This window comes from Anguilla rostrata, chromosome 6, assembly GCF_018555375.3.
Source record: "Anguilla rostrata isolate EN2019 chromosome 6, ASM1855537v3, whole genome shotgun sequence".
In the NCBI taxonomy this organism is placed as follows: Eukaryota; Metazoa; Chordata; class Actinopteri; order Anguilliformes; family Anguillidae; genus Anguilla; species Anguilla rostrata.
In genome coordinates this window covers 8,097,509-8,112,578 of record NC_057938.1, presented here as the reverse complement: position 1 = coordinate 8,112,578, position 15,070 = coordinate 8,097,509, and the positions used below count along the sequence as shown (strand labels likewise).

General features: G+C 46.3%; 1 protein-coding gene across 4 annotated transcripts; it reads right to left on the bottom strand.

Moving 5' to 3' along the window:
* Positions 1–44: 44 nt before the first annotated feature.
* On the bottom strand, positions 45–14,885 carry cc2d1b (coiled-coil and C2 domain containing 1B). 4 transcript variants are annotated; one of them, XM_064338116.1, is made up of 26 exons: positions 14,736–14,885; positions 14,173–14,299; positions 13,766–13,910; positions 13,400–13,503; positions 13,154–13,270; positions 12,530–12,667; positions 12,147–12,414; positions 11,641–11,774; positions 10,026–10,101; positions 9,141–9,239; positions 8,668–8,798; positions 8,350–8,422; positions 8,066–8,211; positions 7,850–7,985; positions 7,477–7,649; positions 6,800–6,925; positions 6,559–6,617; positions 5,778–5,894; positions 5,162–5,235; positions 4,921–4,979; positions 4,510–4,561; positions 4,099–4,198; positions 3,707–3,797; positions 2,568–2,690; positions 2,016–2,059; positions 45–1,922 (listed from the first exon to the last, which is right to left on the bottom strand). In XM_064338116.1, the coding sequence occupies exons 2-25, from the start codon at positions 14,236–14,238 to the stop codon at positions 2,048–2,050; spliced, it is 2,619 nt and encodes an 872-aa protein (XP_064194186.1). In that variant the 5' UTR covers positions 14,239–14,299; positions 14,736–14,885; the 3' UTR covers positions 45–1,922; positions 2,016–2,047. The 4 variants fall into 4 exon arrangements, with proteins under 4 accessions (XP_064194186.1, XP_064194189.1, XP_064194188.1 ...); XM_064338119.1 differs by having other exon boundaries at positions 8,075–8,211; XM_064338118.1 differs by having other exon boundaries at positions 9,141–9,236.
* Between the last annotated feature and the right edge of the window lie 185 nt (positions 14,886–15,070).

The window sequence follows — 15,070 nt, the reverse complement described above, 5'->3', positions numbered from 1 at the left end:
ATACATCCTTTAGGTTATGCAGAGAAAGGCCACACACACACACATTCAAATTAACTTTTATTTAAATGCAAGCCAGTTTACAATTGTTTTACAGAGAAAAGTGTCAAAGCCATTAACAGTGCAGTAGCATTATTCTAGAGCAGCAGATGGCGCTAGAGAACGCACAGCGACCCGGCTGTGCGCTGGGGCGCGGCCTGCGTCATGTCTGCAGTCTGCGCAGTCCGTCCGCTGATGTCACCGATGTGTAAAGCGCAGCGCGTTTAAATGTCCTGGCTGCTCATCTCTTTCTGCGCAGCACACAGCTACAGCAGTCTGCAGTGTCAGCACATTTACACAGCCCAGCCTCTCCGGAGCGCATTTATACAGGGGGGGGGGGGGGGGAGCACAGAGGGTGCACTGCTTCGCCTAACCTAAATGTGCCCGACCCCCCCTCTCTCAATTCACAACCTGCTCTGTGAAAGCACTGATGGCTTTAACGTCGTGGGAACAATGTAAACCCGAAATAAACTGAACATACAGCAACATTAAAACAGTCAGACAAGAGCATGCAATGAAACATTAGAATACTGCTGCAGCCTTGGCTATAATGGTGTGAAATATACAGAAATAAAACTTATTTTATTTATGTTTTATTAATGACCTGTATTCCCTGTAATGTTGGGGTCTGTAGAGCATAAAAGTAAATATTATATTTTCAGTGCAAACTCATATTTAAAAGAATATAAATCTCACTTGGAAGGTCCTGAAGGAAAAATAATTCTGTGAACTGTTAAAGTACCTTTGGAGTGGGGTGCAGTAGAAAGGTTGATCTGTTCCTGAATTTCATTCTGCTCTTAAATATTAATTATTGATGGTCCAATCATTTACTTGATATCAATTCAAGTACTTGGCAACATTTTGTACGTATACATCCGTTTGGCCATTTTAACCAGAGTAATCAGCATACAGACCCGTTCTCCAGTTGTGTACTCTTCAGGATTACTCCAAGGCTGATACTGGTTATAGAAGACTGAATTGGTACTAAATGGTACCAGTCCTTCCTTCCTACTAGTTCTTCAGATCTAAATTGCTTTCCCTGATTTAGATAAGCTGCATAAAATTTAGATGGCTTTAGATTACGTACTGGCACACAAGTCTCATCCAGCTCTGTTTCCCTGAATGGAAAAATCCCAGTAGTACAGCATTTTCAGTGGTTGTGTTTTGGCGATACTGAATAAAAGGTGAAAACCAACAGGAGTGCATTGTGAGCGTACTGCCTGCAGACTGATCCAGCTGAGAGAGACTTCGGCTACATCAATAAGACCGATCACCTATGTGGACTCGCACAGAAAAGGTGTTGATAAACTTTCACCAGCAAAATCTAAGAAATAGTGCTGAAATATTAGAACTTGCATAGATTAGCAGCACCAACACAACAGCCTATGCACTGGGGTGCTTTATGTGTATTGCCAGTTTGGCAGCTAAAGTCATTTATATATATGCTTTAAAAAAAAAATTTTTTTTTTACTTTAGCACACTACAGCAACAGTGATTACTTTGGTATTAGTGCATAAGTGCATATCAAATCACATCCACTTTGAGATCACAACATGTCCCAGGCAGGACCCTATGGCTAACTTGAAATGGCTAGAATGTAAAAGTCCTTCCGCTAAGTTACACGTGCTTCCTTTTACACCTAATTCCAAACCTTGAGACGCGAAATTAACTCCTTCCCAAGTAGACATGCCAGTCCTGTCGGGGCCCCCTCGCTGTCAACAGGAGCTGGCGTGTCCGTCTGTGTGCGGGAGGTCGCGAGAGGTCGCGTGGGGCAGCGGGCTCCACAACCGCTGCCAGGACGAGGGCAGTTTCTGCCACTAACAGCCACACTCAACATAAGCCTTCGCAACGTGTCCTCTTGTCCCCCTCGTCTAGGGCCTCTCCAGCTGGAGGACAAAAGGCCCCATCACAGGGATTAGTTTTACCTGCAGTGGCAAAAGGAACTGAAGAATGGATGCAGAAGAAAGGAAGCTACGTACCTTATGAGATGTTTTCTTCTTGGAGGAGTAGCTTATAGAACAACCTATAACAGAAAAATGAGAGCAGCGTTGGGCTGGGGTGTCAGAGGAGCAGGGGGGTGGGGGGAGGGAGGAGGTGGCAAAAGGGTGCAGGAGATCCAACCTGCTGTAGGACAAGCCAGCACTCGTTTGGAAGCTGGGAGGGAGACTACGCTATGAAACATATCCATTGTGGAGATTCGCCTCAAGGTACACTGCACAAAAAATTCTTTTTGGTCTAATGAGAAACATTTAATGAGAGCTTTCCAAGAAACATTCAAAGGTAGCATCTGACAGACCTGTGACACTTTTGTACCTCATTAGTTGGTCTTTGGTGATAACGTAAAGCAAAATATCTGGGATCTCACAGCATTTCACAACGGCATTTAAAAGACCTCACTTGGGATCAGTTTTGCCTCATCCCATAATGAACAAGGTTGGGTTATGGACGGAGTACAAGCTGATCCCAGATCAGCACACATAGCCTGACATGCTTATTGTGGGCCCTAGTTTCAGGCAAATGGCTCTCCTTACCTGGGGCTGCTCCAGGACCATCCAGCGCTCTGTGACGGTTTGGAGATCCTGTCCGCTCAGGGGCTCCCGTAGGCGCACCCTCACCTCTACTCGCCCCCCCGTGGGCTTCCGTCCGTCAATCACCTGGTTAAAACAGCCAGTCAGTCAGTCCAATAACCCTGTGTCCCTTCAATACACTTTCAGCTGTGCTTTGAAAGCCTGCTGGACTGTCATAGCAACACCGAGAGAAACACTAATACTATAGCTGCTTAAGACTGGTTTAGTGGGTAGAAGATGTGCATTTACATATTCATGTTTGTAAGAGGACCTAATGCACATCCCGGTCACGTCTGTTCTTGCCCCTCAGATGTAGAAGCTTCCCAGGACAGTCAGCAGCAGAGACAGCGGCCATCTTCTGACTAAAGGCCCAACTATTTAGACTGCACCTCAGCTTCTCGATTCGGCCATCTCTAGTCACCAAGCCCAAACACATGATTAGGTGCAACTTTTTGGCTTGTGGTTCTTTCCTTTTAATTTTGTTTATTGCTCATTTGGGTTGTTTCATTTTTGTTTGTTTATCTTGATTTGATGTTCAATAGGGTTACCAAGCCATCAATTGTCTGTACTTCTTACTCTAGCTGTCTCTCTTGGGACTGTCCTTTACCTCTGGGGAATTACTGCACTCCGATCCCTGATCTTTGCACTTGTGTTTGCACTGTAAGTCACTCTGTATCAAGGGGTCTGCTAAATTCCATAGCAACGATTCTGTTCTCTTCCTTGTTTACAGTTACCTCCTGTTACTTCCTTGTTGGTTACAATACTCAACTGGCAAATATCTATAGGTCAGTATAGTGAAAATGGTAGTGATGGTGAGATGCTTGTTGTAGCAGCAGTACTGCTAATAAAAGCCCCAGCCCTCCCCTGTCCACACAAATGCCCACTAATAAAAATATGGTAAACACTGCTGGTAGATAAACACAGATAAACCCTTCTGAACATGCCTGCCAAGCAGAACAAATTTAGAACGACAGGCCAAAGTCTAAAATCTTTGGGCTCCATTTAACTATGGAGAGTGGTGCGAAAACACAATACTAAAAAAATGGTGACCTCAGACATTAACTGATTTCACACCTGGTTCTGAACCTGGACCCTGGTCTTACCTCCACGATCTCTCGCACTTCACTCTCCGTCTCCAGTTTCTCCAGCTTTAGGTGGGCCGTCCCCACAGGCTTGTCACTCCGGAGGAAGCCCCTGTCAATCACAGTAAGTGAGGTCATCACAACAGTGCAGTGTGAGTAGGAGAGACACAGCTGAGGGTGAATGAGCGAGAGAAAGCTGAGTGTGAGTTGGAGAAACACAGCTGAGGGTGAGGTGGAGAGACACAGCTGAGTGTGAGGTGGAGAGACACAGCTGAGGGTGAATTAGAGAGAGACAGCTGAGTGTGAGTTCGAGAGACACAGCTAAGGGTGAATTAGGGAGACACAGCTGAGTGTGAGCAGGAGAAACACAACTGAGGGTGAGCTGGAGACACAGCTGAGTACTGGCGACTCACCCTTTGTGCAGCACCTCCAGTTTGAGCCCCTTTGACTGGATGATCCTGCGAAAGCCGCGGTGGGTCCGGTTTATGTTCAGCGTGAAGCTCTGGTTGTACTCTGGCAGGAAATAAATCGGGGTCAGCTACTTTACCGCAGTTTAAGTGAAGATCTGGGACAATTCAGCTGACTAAACACCACAGCCAGTCAACAGATCACTGCAATACACTACTGCTCACACACATGCAGCTCACAAACAAGAAATAGCTTACACAGTGGACAGAGAAGCCTGTCATCAAACCAGCAGCAATTAATAGCTCTTGAACCACTTTCAACTGGAGCAGCTTTTTTGTGCAAATGGGCCTTGTTTGTAGTGTCAGACGCACAGTGCACTGGCAGTACAGCAACTGAACTGCGCCTCTGTACTTTACCTGGACAATTTGTGTTTTTGATGACAGCGGTCTTGTGCTTCTGTGGTTGTTCCTGGGGAGGACAAAAATGATATTAGTACAACTTTAAATGGGATATAAAACCCATTTTAAACCGAGTTTGAAATCACAATAGACTTAAAAAAAGCCACTTGATATGATTTTGGTATTATACAAAGGCTACTGCCTGCAGACACTGTATGATCAGAATCTCTCTCGTTTGGCTGCTTAGCCATTTTCTTGACATTCTTCTCTACTTTTAATGAAATAAAACACTGCAGGCTGTATATCAACTACATGCCACGCTTAAAAAAGTAGACTGCCTGGGTTTGAGGAGTAAATTCAATGTACTTGTTCTGTGAGAATATGAAGGAGAAATAAGGGTACAGAACCAAATGTGCGGCTGCCACTCACCGTGCTGGGGTACGGGAATTCAAATTTGACGTAAGCGTCCAGGTCGTTAGTCGCTATGCCTGTGTAACGTGAGCAGGGGAGAGGGAGAGAGTGAACGCTTTTGACAGGCAGTGGGATTCATTTCAGTCGTGTCATTTGCTTAACAAATCCAGAGCTTCTGGAACTTTCTGGGACATGATGAAAAGGAGAGCTGTCGGTAAACGGAGCCGTGCCGTCCCGTAGCGACAAGGGGAAATCTTACCGTGCGGGGCAGGGAGATTCATCCCTTTAACAATCACCACCACCATCTCTGTACTGCTGAGATCTGGGAAGATCCTGCAGGGAGTGTGCGAGGGTGGGGGGAGAGCAAGAGAGATGGGGTGGGGGAGGAGAGAGGGGCAGATGGGGTGAGGGGAAAGGGAGAGATGGGGTGGGTGAGGGGGTGAGGGGGAGAGATGGGGTGGGGGGAGAGAGACAGAGAGAGGGAAAGATGGGGTGAGGCGGAGAGAGGGGAGAGAAAATGGGAGAGTAGGGAGGAGAGAGGAAAATGGGGTGGGGGAAGAGAGACAGAGATGATGAGATTATCATACCTATCTTGGTACTCATCTGTATGCTTTGGTGAAGGGGTGGAGTGGTGAATTATCATAACATTGTCAATTCATAATTAATATTTCAAATGGGAGAAATACTAAAATGCATACTTCAGGCCCATTACCATTGTATTGTAATGATAACCATACATGTATTTTTAAAAAACATGCCATTTCCTCCTTAATGAAAGTCTCCACACTCCACTGATAACAATAGAAATGAGAATGATGACGTCAGTAGCCAGTCGTCTCTAGTACAGTGTGCTCCTGTCCCCCCCCTGTGCCCACCTGACGGTCTTGTAGGTCCTGTCTTCAAAGTGGTGTTTGGGGGGGTCCAGTCCCCGCGCCTGGGACAGCTTCAGGATCTCCATATTTTTCTTACAGCTCTCTGCCATCTTCTCAAACCTGGGAGAAAACGGAAAGAAACAAAAAAAAATTACCCGTCGTGAAAATGCCATCGCGAGTCGCTGTTGCCTAGGGGGGCTTCGGCAGGTCGAGAACGCGCCCGTTCGCCGCACCGCCGAGTTTGCCTCAGGTCGCTGATGAATTCGGAGAGCGGCAAAGCGGGGGACTGCATTAGCATAGAAATGTAATTACGGCAGCGCCAGGAAGCACGCCGCACCGTGTTCAGCATGCTGCTCGAGGTGAAGTTCAGGTCTGAGTGCTTTTATCGCATGAGCCTCTGATTACACAGTTCCTGGAGGGGGACCTTAGCTCCACTTGACCGAACAATAAGGCCCTGATGCACACATCAGACTTCAGACGCACTTCATATTTCCACAAAGGAACGTTGTTTGTAGTCTCAGATGCGCAGTGCAGTTACAATCAAATGCAAGCAATCAGTCAGAGCACGTATTGTGGGAGCAGAGGAGGAGCTTGTTCATAAACTAACCCCATGCAGCCTACTCTAGCCCAGGAAATGGTCACAACATGCTTCCTCCCGCCACAGGAAGTAGTTAATCACAGTGAAGTCCCTCCCTGCTCTTCTAGGCTTATCCAGCGAGAGCAGAGCCCCCCCCTCCCCCGCTGTAGTAACGCACCCTCAGGTGGAGACAGAGCCAGTGCTTACTTGGTGGTCTCTGAGATGTTCCCCAGGTGCGTGAACTGCTTGGAGTACTTCAAGCATTTCTGAGAAGGAAATGAGACGACATCATTCATTCACAGTCAGAGAGGAAGTGGCTAACTCTGGCCTAAGAATACAAGCGTTTTTAGCTATTCTTTATGCAACAGAACGGATTTCAAACTCAGATTCTCTACAAAAATACAATATATTGCCCTTAAGGTGCTTGGATAGCTGGTTCGAGGCTCACCTCGTACTGTTCCTTCAGCAGCTTGGCCAGCTGGGTGTAAACCTCCTCGGCCTTCTCCGAGAGCTGAACGTCGCTGTGGTGCACCATGATGAAGTCTTCATCTTCATCCCCGGGAGGAGACGGGACCTGGAGAGAGGCGATCGTTCCGAAGCCGTTACAGGGTGTCCTTTTCGGCGATTACCCATCCCGTTTCTTTTTTTTCTTTTTTTGCAGTTTCTCAGCTTTTATTAAAGGGTATTTTTATACATTTTGATTTCTCCATGTAGACATTACAGCGCTTTTTATTAATAGTCCCCCCCATTTCAGGGCACCATTATGTTTGGGACAAATGGCGTCACGTGTTTCCTTTTAGCAGAAGTCTAAGAAAGCTTTCGGTATCTTTTTTTGATTCTAGCCTTTTGATTGCCTTCGGAGTCTGTTATTGGCATTTGACAACATGCGGACCAAAGTTGTGCCTTCTTGTTAACAACACATAGCAAGGGATTTTTCTCAGATACACATCGTTTTAGACCAGCAGATCGTAGTTGCCATTTCACTGTATTCACTGGTTTCTTTCTAGTTGCACTAAGTTTTTCCTGTAGTTGTGATGCAGTTTTACGACGGTTTCTCTTTCTATTTTATTTTTATTTTTTTCAATCCCGTTTCTCGTGTAGGAGTCTCAGCGGCGGCGGACGTACCTTGGAGATGTCGACGGCTTTCCCGCTCTTGGCGGCCTCGATTATGGGGTCGAAGCCCTTGGCGGCGCGCAGGAAGCTCCTGGCCTGGTCCATGTCCTTCTTCTGCTTGGCCTGCAGGGCGGCCTTCATGTACTGCTTCTTCCGGCCCTCCAGGAAGTCCACCTGCTGCTGGGCTGTGAGGAACCGGGGAGAGGAGCGTCAAGCACGGGCTCCAGCCCACCGTCAATGCCCCTGAACTCAGGAGCCTTAGCCCCTGCCCCAGGGGGACAGATCCATACATGCTCCACCAAAAAATAAGCCATTCAGCCAATCGCCTGGAGAGCAAGATTTGCAACAGTCCCAAGTTTCGCTGTCTGGGAGGGGGAGGACTGACCTGTTGGGGACAGGCCCTCCTTTTTGGCAGGCCTCTCCAGAGAGGGAGAGGGGGAGGGGGACGGCCCGCGGCCCTGCACTGTGGGGGGCACGGCCAGCGTGGGTTTCTTGGGCTTCTGGGAGACAGGAGGCTTGTTCTGTGGGGTCACACAGAGTGCGGCTGAGTGTAGAGGTGAAACATACAAAATAACTGACATTGAGAGACAGCGAAGCGTACTTTACCCACCTCTTCGGCCTCCTCCTCGTCCTCGCCCTCCTCCGCCTCCTGGCCCTCGTCTGACACCAGCTTGGTTGCTGCATCCAGCACTGCAGCAAAGTGCAGCTCCGCTCCCACCTCCGTTTGACCGGGGATTGGAGGAAACCCTGCCAATCAGCCAAAAAGCCAATCAGCACTGATGCTCATATGAGCATATAAAATCAATCAAAATCAATCTAGCCCACGTATATGGACTAGAAAAACCACATGACCTGTGAGCAAAGCACTCTCTGAGTGTACCTCACCTGGCGGGACAGGCAGCTCCTGGTACTGGACAGGCCTACCCGCTTTGTGTGCCCGGATGGCACTCTGGTATTGCTGCAGGGGGAGGAATAAAAGGTCAAAGGTCAAGGCTAAAATGGGTCCCACCCAGAGCTTTACGCTAACATTTCTTCAAAGGAGGAAACGTGCTCCTAAGTTGAAAATGCATCCCAATTAGTAGCGGTGCTCCTAAATTATTTTACCAAGTTAGCGCACATCAATTTTCAGGAGCAAATGCTCCTAAAGTAGGGGCACGGTACAGCCCAGGTCCCGCCCATCAGAGTGTTTTGGGCGGGGCTCACCTTCGCTATGCGGTCATGCATGCGGGCTTTGCGGTCATCTCCGGCGGCTTTGGCCTGAGCGCTCGCCTCCTGGTACTTGGCCATCCTCTGCTCCAGGGCCTCCAGGGCATCCTTGGGCTGAGGGGGAGCAGCTGGGGGGGGGGGAGAAGAGGAAGGAGAGGGTGCAGAGTTATTTTTTGTTATTCACATTTTCCCATGAAGTGTCTGTAAAATGCGCTACACAGATACTACTTTAGAGAGAAGGATTGTTAGGGGAGAAGGGAGAAAGAGAGAGGGGGAGAAAGAGAAGAAAGAGGCAGAGGGACATGAAAGAGTGATGAGGATTGAGGTGAAAAGATAGGGAGGGGGATTGAGGGAAAGTCAGAGAGGAGGTTGGTATAATCTGATAAACGTTCCTATCAAATTACATCCGTGAGCCTTTGCATGGCTGTTATTGGGCTCCATTAGGGCAGAGCTGCAGGAAGACTGGTTACCTGGGGCGACAGAGGCGGGAGGGGTGGGGTCTGCAGCCTGGCTGGGTGTGGGCTTCTTCGCTGGGCTGGGGGAGGGCGTGGTCTCCTGGACCTCCACTGCTGGGAAACAAGGTGGGGTAAATTATTTTTAGAATTGGAAGATAACTTTACTGGCCTTTCTCCTGCATTTTCCCTGAACACACAGAGCTATGGGCAATACAATTACTGTAAAACACAAAGACGCAGTAATCACTTTATCCATGATCACATTTATACACAGGAAGGAGACTGCACTCATTTCAGATGCATTTAGAACATAAATTAAATTATGACAACAACCACAACAGCCATTCAGGCTATCTAGATTTGGCATTTCCCGTTAAATTTTTTTGCTTACACAAGGTCAGGGTTCTTTTTGTCCAAATAAACCACACTGAATCCTCAGCTGAGCTATGTTTGATCACGGTAACAAACAGCAGCACACACAGAAGAGGGCGCCCACACTGTGTAGGAAACTACATAAGCAGCTGGTGTACTTCCCTTCGAAAATGCAATTAAGCTCGTTGAAGATGAACTGGACAGACAAGACTACTGCATAAGCACAGGCTTAACTGTACAAATCCTACTTCTTCCAAAGATAAGGCGAGAAGAAAATATAAAATACATATTATATATTTATATATGATAATATATAAGGAAATATATTGTTAATGTTACAATAAAACCGTGTTATGTGCATTTTGTTTGTCATTTTTTTAATCACAAAGAAAGAATTCCTCTTTTTGGATATATGACGTTTTTGCAGAATACCATTGGCATCCCGGCACGTCAGGGAGGTTCCACCTGTTCTGGCACCAGCAGACTGCAAAAGCCGTGACCCGGACAGAGCTGGCCATTGGTCCTTACCTCCGGGAGGCGGGGGCATGTTGCTCAGGTCCACGGGTTGCCCGTTCTCCAGCGCCTCCAGCACCGCTTCAAATTTCTGGGCCAAACACAGCACAGCAGGGCTCTTGTTTTTACCTCCTACATGCTCACCATAGCTCAGATATTTCAGGCAAAATATGAAAAGGAGCTACAAGAAAGCACTGTTGCCCTACTGGGTAACAATGGGCTAAACTTCAGATTGGCAAGCAATTTAGCTGCGTTCTATATAAATTACATTTACGCTTTATTTACCAGACCTGGGTCAAATACGTATTTGTTTTGGATTCAAATACTTTTCTACGCTTTACTGAACTTGTCTGGTGTATTGAATCAATTAAATACTCATTGTGCAAACCCCACCTTCTGGTCATATACAACAGGTAAGATCAACAGAGCACAGAAAAGTATTTGATTCCAAAACAAATACGTATTTGACCCACTTCTGTTGTTTATCATCAATTTCTCTGCCAACTTGGGTGCAATGGGTGTTTTGATTTGTTCCACAACCCTAACTGAGGCAGAACTACTTGAGTATCTGTTCGATAACATCAGGAACCAATGAGGGTACTTATTTCCACAGAACCCATTTTGGCTCCTGCTGTGAGGAACCATTAGATCAAGGATAAGGCATGATAGTGGCGTTGATGGAGGGTGGCCACTGTAGCCATTTGACTGCAGACCATATGCGTTGAGAGTGCATTACTTATGTAATGCACTCTCAACATTACATTGTATAAATAAAAAGAGTGAAAATAAGGGCGACATAGCTCAGGAGGTAAGACCGATTGTCTGGCAGTCGGAGGGTTGCTGGTTCAAACCCCGAAGTGTCGAAGTGTCCTTGAGCAAGACACCTAACCCCTAACTGCTCTGGCGAATGAGAGGCATCAATTGTAAAGCGCTTTGGATAAAAGCGCTATATAAATGCAGTCCATTTACCATTACCATTTACCAAAATACATAGGCTATGCTTTATTGCAAATTAATGACAACAGGGCAGCAACTGTCTAATCATTTGACCTTCATGCAGCCAGAAGGAAGTCAAATTGCTGAAACTTTACCATATACCATATGGTTATTAGAATGCAAATGACAGCGGCACAACAACCCTACACCCCTACTGCACACACATGAAACTAAATGTTCAGCCATAAATGTCTCTGCAGCCTGTATCTGAAACAACGGATCAGGCATCTCCACTTGCAGACATAATGAGGAAGAGCTGTTTGTTTTGGAGGAGGGTAGTTTTTAGAGAACTGGCAAATAGACAAAACTGGTAAAGTGAGTCAGGGACCGACACCGCACTGAGAGGCAAATCCCTTGTAGCTATTTAGGAAAATGAAAGTATAAAAGGACAACGGGAAAGGTCTAATAAGTGGTGTGCAGATACACTGCAGGACAGACCAAAATAAATTCATGTCACTTCTGACGTACCATTCCATGAAATGGATGGAAACACAAAAAAAAAACAAAAAACCTTACATTTGAGTCTGGGAATCCACTTAATCTTAATAAGAGACCAAAGCTGAGCAGGGCAACAACAAATCCTTACTGAGCACCTTCTCCCCAAATAAAACAGAAAAAGATGGGCCAAATTTACCTTACTGGTCTTCATGAACAGCTTGGCTCCCTCCAGGTCTCCTTGCTGCTTGGCTTTCAGAGCGGCCAGCTTGTACTCCCTCTGCCGCCCCAGAAGCATCGCCTTGGTAGCCTGCTGCTGGCCGGCTGTGGATTCTGTGAGGCATAATATGTAAATAACAACGCACAGCATTACATTCATACAACTGAACACGGCGTCAAGGAAATGTAACTTAACCCCTCAAAACACACTACAGTTCAGAGCACAGTACAATTCAGATCCAATGGCAGATCAGATCCAAACTAATTCCAGAGATCTACCACAAGGTTTGTATTAGATCAGCTTTTGAAAGATACAAAATACAACTTGTAGGATTTCCCCCCCCTTTTTTAAGCCACCATGTTTAAGCAACTGGTACCAGACAGAGATTATCATTTGTGAAATATTGCCTCTGCTCTGTCTTGGATTATTCCCTGTGCTCGAGTTAGAAGCCATAGTTTTCGAGTGAAAGACTGAGCCAATTTTACCTGAGTGGGATTCTGCAGTCTCCGCTGAGCTGTTCTCCTCAGTTGGTGAGGTAACACAGCTCAGTTCAGGTGTGGCTAAGGTGGAGGAGGCCTCGCTGCTAGGTCCGGTCTCCGGGGAAACGGCCTGCGTCTCCTGCTCGGGAGGCGCTGGCTCAGGCGCAGCCGTGACTGGGGGGGCACCAGGGGCCCCACAGATCACTGGCGGAGGTATATCCCCTTCCTCAATCTTCGTCCCCTTCTTCACAGATGCAAGCATGGTCTCGAGGGTCTGCGTAGCAACATGGGAATGTATCACGAGTGCGGTCTCTACCTGCCCTGAGCTCTTTCGAGCACAGTGGCAAACATCTCATAGCCCCACCCACGTAGCTACAGGCTCCACCCACCTTGAGGCCTCTCTCATATCGCCGAGCTTTGGAAGACTCCCCCGACGCCTTGGCGTTTGCTGTCGCAGTCTTGTACATGTTTATTCTCTCCTCCAAGGTGTGCTGCAGACTGCCAGGAGTGGCGGTGACTTTCACTTCCTGTTGTGGAAAACAAGGAAGTACTGGAAAAAATTAGAAACTCCACGCATGCCAAGTGGAAACACCCTCTCATTGCATCACTTAATCCCAGATGAAACCACACTCTATATGCAATGGCAATTCCAAGCAAACCAGGCTCCCTAAAATAGAGGCTAGGTATTCACTGTACAACCCAAATGTGCACAAAGTTAAAATAGCAAACTGCGTGGGTTTGGCCGAAAAAAGTCAGACAAGGGGCTCATTCACTCACTACTGTCTGGCTGGCAGAACACACAATCCAGTCAAATAACATTTTAGTTTAATTTTAGTTTCATTTTCCCTTCCTAATGTGAACCGTCTCTGCCTTCAACCAGCACACAGCCCCAGCCCTGTACTCTTCCAAATATCTTTTCTATGATTATACACATGCCTAGCATTGCTATATTATCAATGAAATATCAAGAAATACTGAAACTCTAGTTTTTTTAGAGTAATCTTTGCTCACACCTGCTGTGGCGATTCAGGCGTTTCTGCTGGAGATGTTTCCACGGAGACAGGGCATGTAGGTGATTCTATGCCCTCATCTTCCGTTTCTTCCTCACCCACTACTTCCTGTAGCTCAGCCTGGTAATGCAGCACACCAAAAAAATAAAAACACACACCTACAGCAGCGGATTTCAGTGTGCTGCGCCTATCATCGAAAAAGTGCATGTTAACACACACAGTTACACCGTGCTAAAATAAAACACTAACCAATAAGTCTTCGTCATTTTCCAGATCTTCATCATCATCTTCATTATATGTGTCTTTCATGCATTCTTCTGCCATTTTCTCTATATCTTCCATCGGTAAGGGGGCTGCAAAGACCATTTCAAAAAGCCTTCAATTGCTTCATAGGAATGCTTATACAGAGCGTTTCAAAATGCAAAAAAATCTAACAGTCTGTAAACCACTTAGCAGTAGTCCCCAGTTTACCCAGATGTTGTTCAGATTTGCAAAAATGCAAAGATTACACAGATCCGCATTTATATTTCAATATTGCTATAACAAGACTCGTGTGGAGCATTCCAAGACAAGAAAAGATGATCGGGTAAATAAAAACACTATTTGCTCACTCACCCTTTCCTTTCGGTTTTGATCTTCCACCGGCAGCTGTTTTACTACCAACAATAGCAGCAAACTCTGCCTCCAAGTCGGGGTCATTGAGATTCCCGTCCATATCCATCATCATTTCTTCGGGATTGAAGTCTACGAACAGCCCCATCTGCATTCGCGGTTCCCAAATAAACAACATATACATTTACATCACACCGTCATCCATGCGATCCATGCTAAATGCGATACACTGCATTTCAACCAGAGAAATATAACAGATAATGCAGAAACGTAGCTAATGAAATGCCTTTACTCCGAGCCTAACCCTTCATTTTAACCAAAGAGTGCACCCGCTGATCGTAAAACATGTCTATCAGCATTTTTAACTCCGTTAAATTCAACTTCCGTATAGCTGTCTGGCTTGCGCCTACCTGTTTCGCTGCAGCGGCACCCTGGCCTTTGGGCGCTGGCGCCCTCCTGTTTTTTCTGCCCAGCATGTCGCATGAGCAACAGCCTTGAAGAAGCAGACGAAAAGCAGCCCCGTGCCAAAAAAACTATCTGTTGGAAAGTGGAAACATGATCTTAGTATATAGCAAAATAGCGGCGTCGCAGATGGCACGAAAATGTGGTGTGGAAGCATTCCCACCCTGTAAGCTGTCATTTAAGCTAATTTACTTAACTTTTAACACCCATTTTGATAAGTTCGTTTGACATCAATGTTTCGCTGGGTGCAAATGTAGAAAATCAACAAACAACTTTGGAAAATATATGTGACATGTTAGCAAGTTAGCTACCTTGATTGCTAACAAGCTAAGATTAGCCCATGGTACTGTACGGTTATTGCTAAAGCAGCTAGCTATCAAGCTCAACCACAAACCCCAAAAGTCAGTTTAGCTAGACAACATTGGCTAACGTTAGGCAACAGATATCGATCTGCTCGCTTATAAATAATATAAAGTTTTATGCTTATTAGCTAAGTTTTCCAACAACCCACCGAGCAAACTAGCAGTACCCCCTTGTCAGGTAATGCAAATCCTCTGTTGTTATCGCAGGCAGTTGAACACAACCCTCTGCGAAGACATGTGATCTGCAAATGACATACGCTATAACCCACGTGTTCACCTATGATGGCGTTTACTGCTATTGAAAACAGCGAACCAGTTTTGTGAGCACGTTTCCTTGTACGGGCTGATGGGAAGTGAAGTCTATATAACCTTACAGTATTCAAATGATCACTACAATCTGGACTGTCCACTGATGCAGTCACATTTTGTAACACTGACTTTTGAACCACTGCATCATTTCAAATCAGCATTTTCAATACAATAT

Bases quoted from the DNA above. Each gene is read 5' to 3' on its own strand.
- cc2d1b (XM_064338116.1), bottom strand. From the start codon at position 14,238: ATGCTGGGCAGAAAAAACAGGAGGGCGCCAGCGCCCAAAGGCCAGGGT. The intron at 12,668-13,153 runs GTGTGAGCAAAG...TTTCCACAACAG, and splicing joins CGCCTGAATCGCCACAGCAG to GAAGTGAAAGTCACCGCCAC. The intron at 8,212-8,349 runs GTGAGGTACACT...GCTGATTGGCAG, and splicing joins GGAGCTGCCTGTCCCGCCAG to GGTTTCCTCCAATCCCCGGT.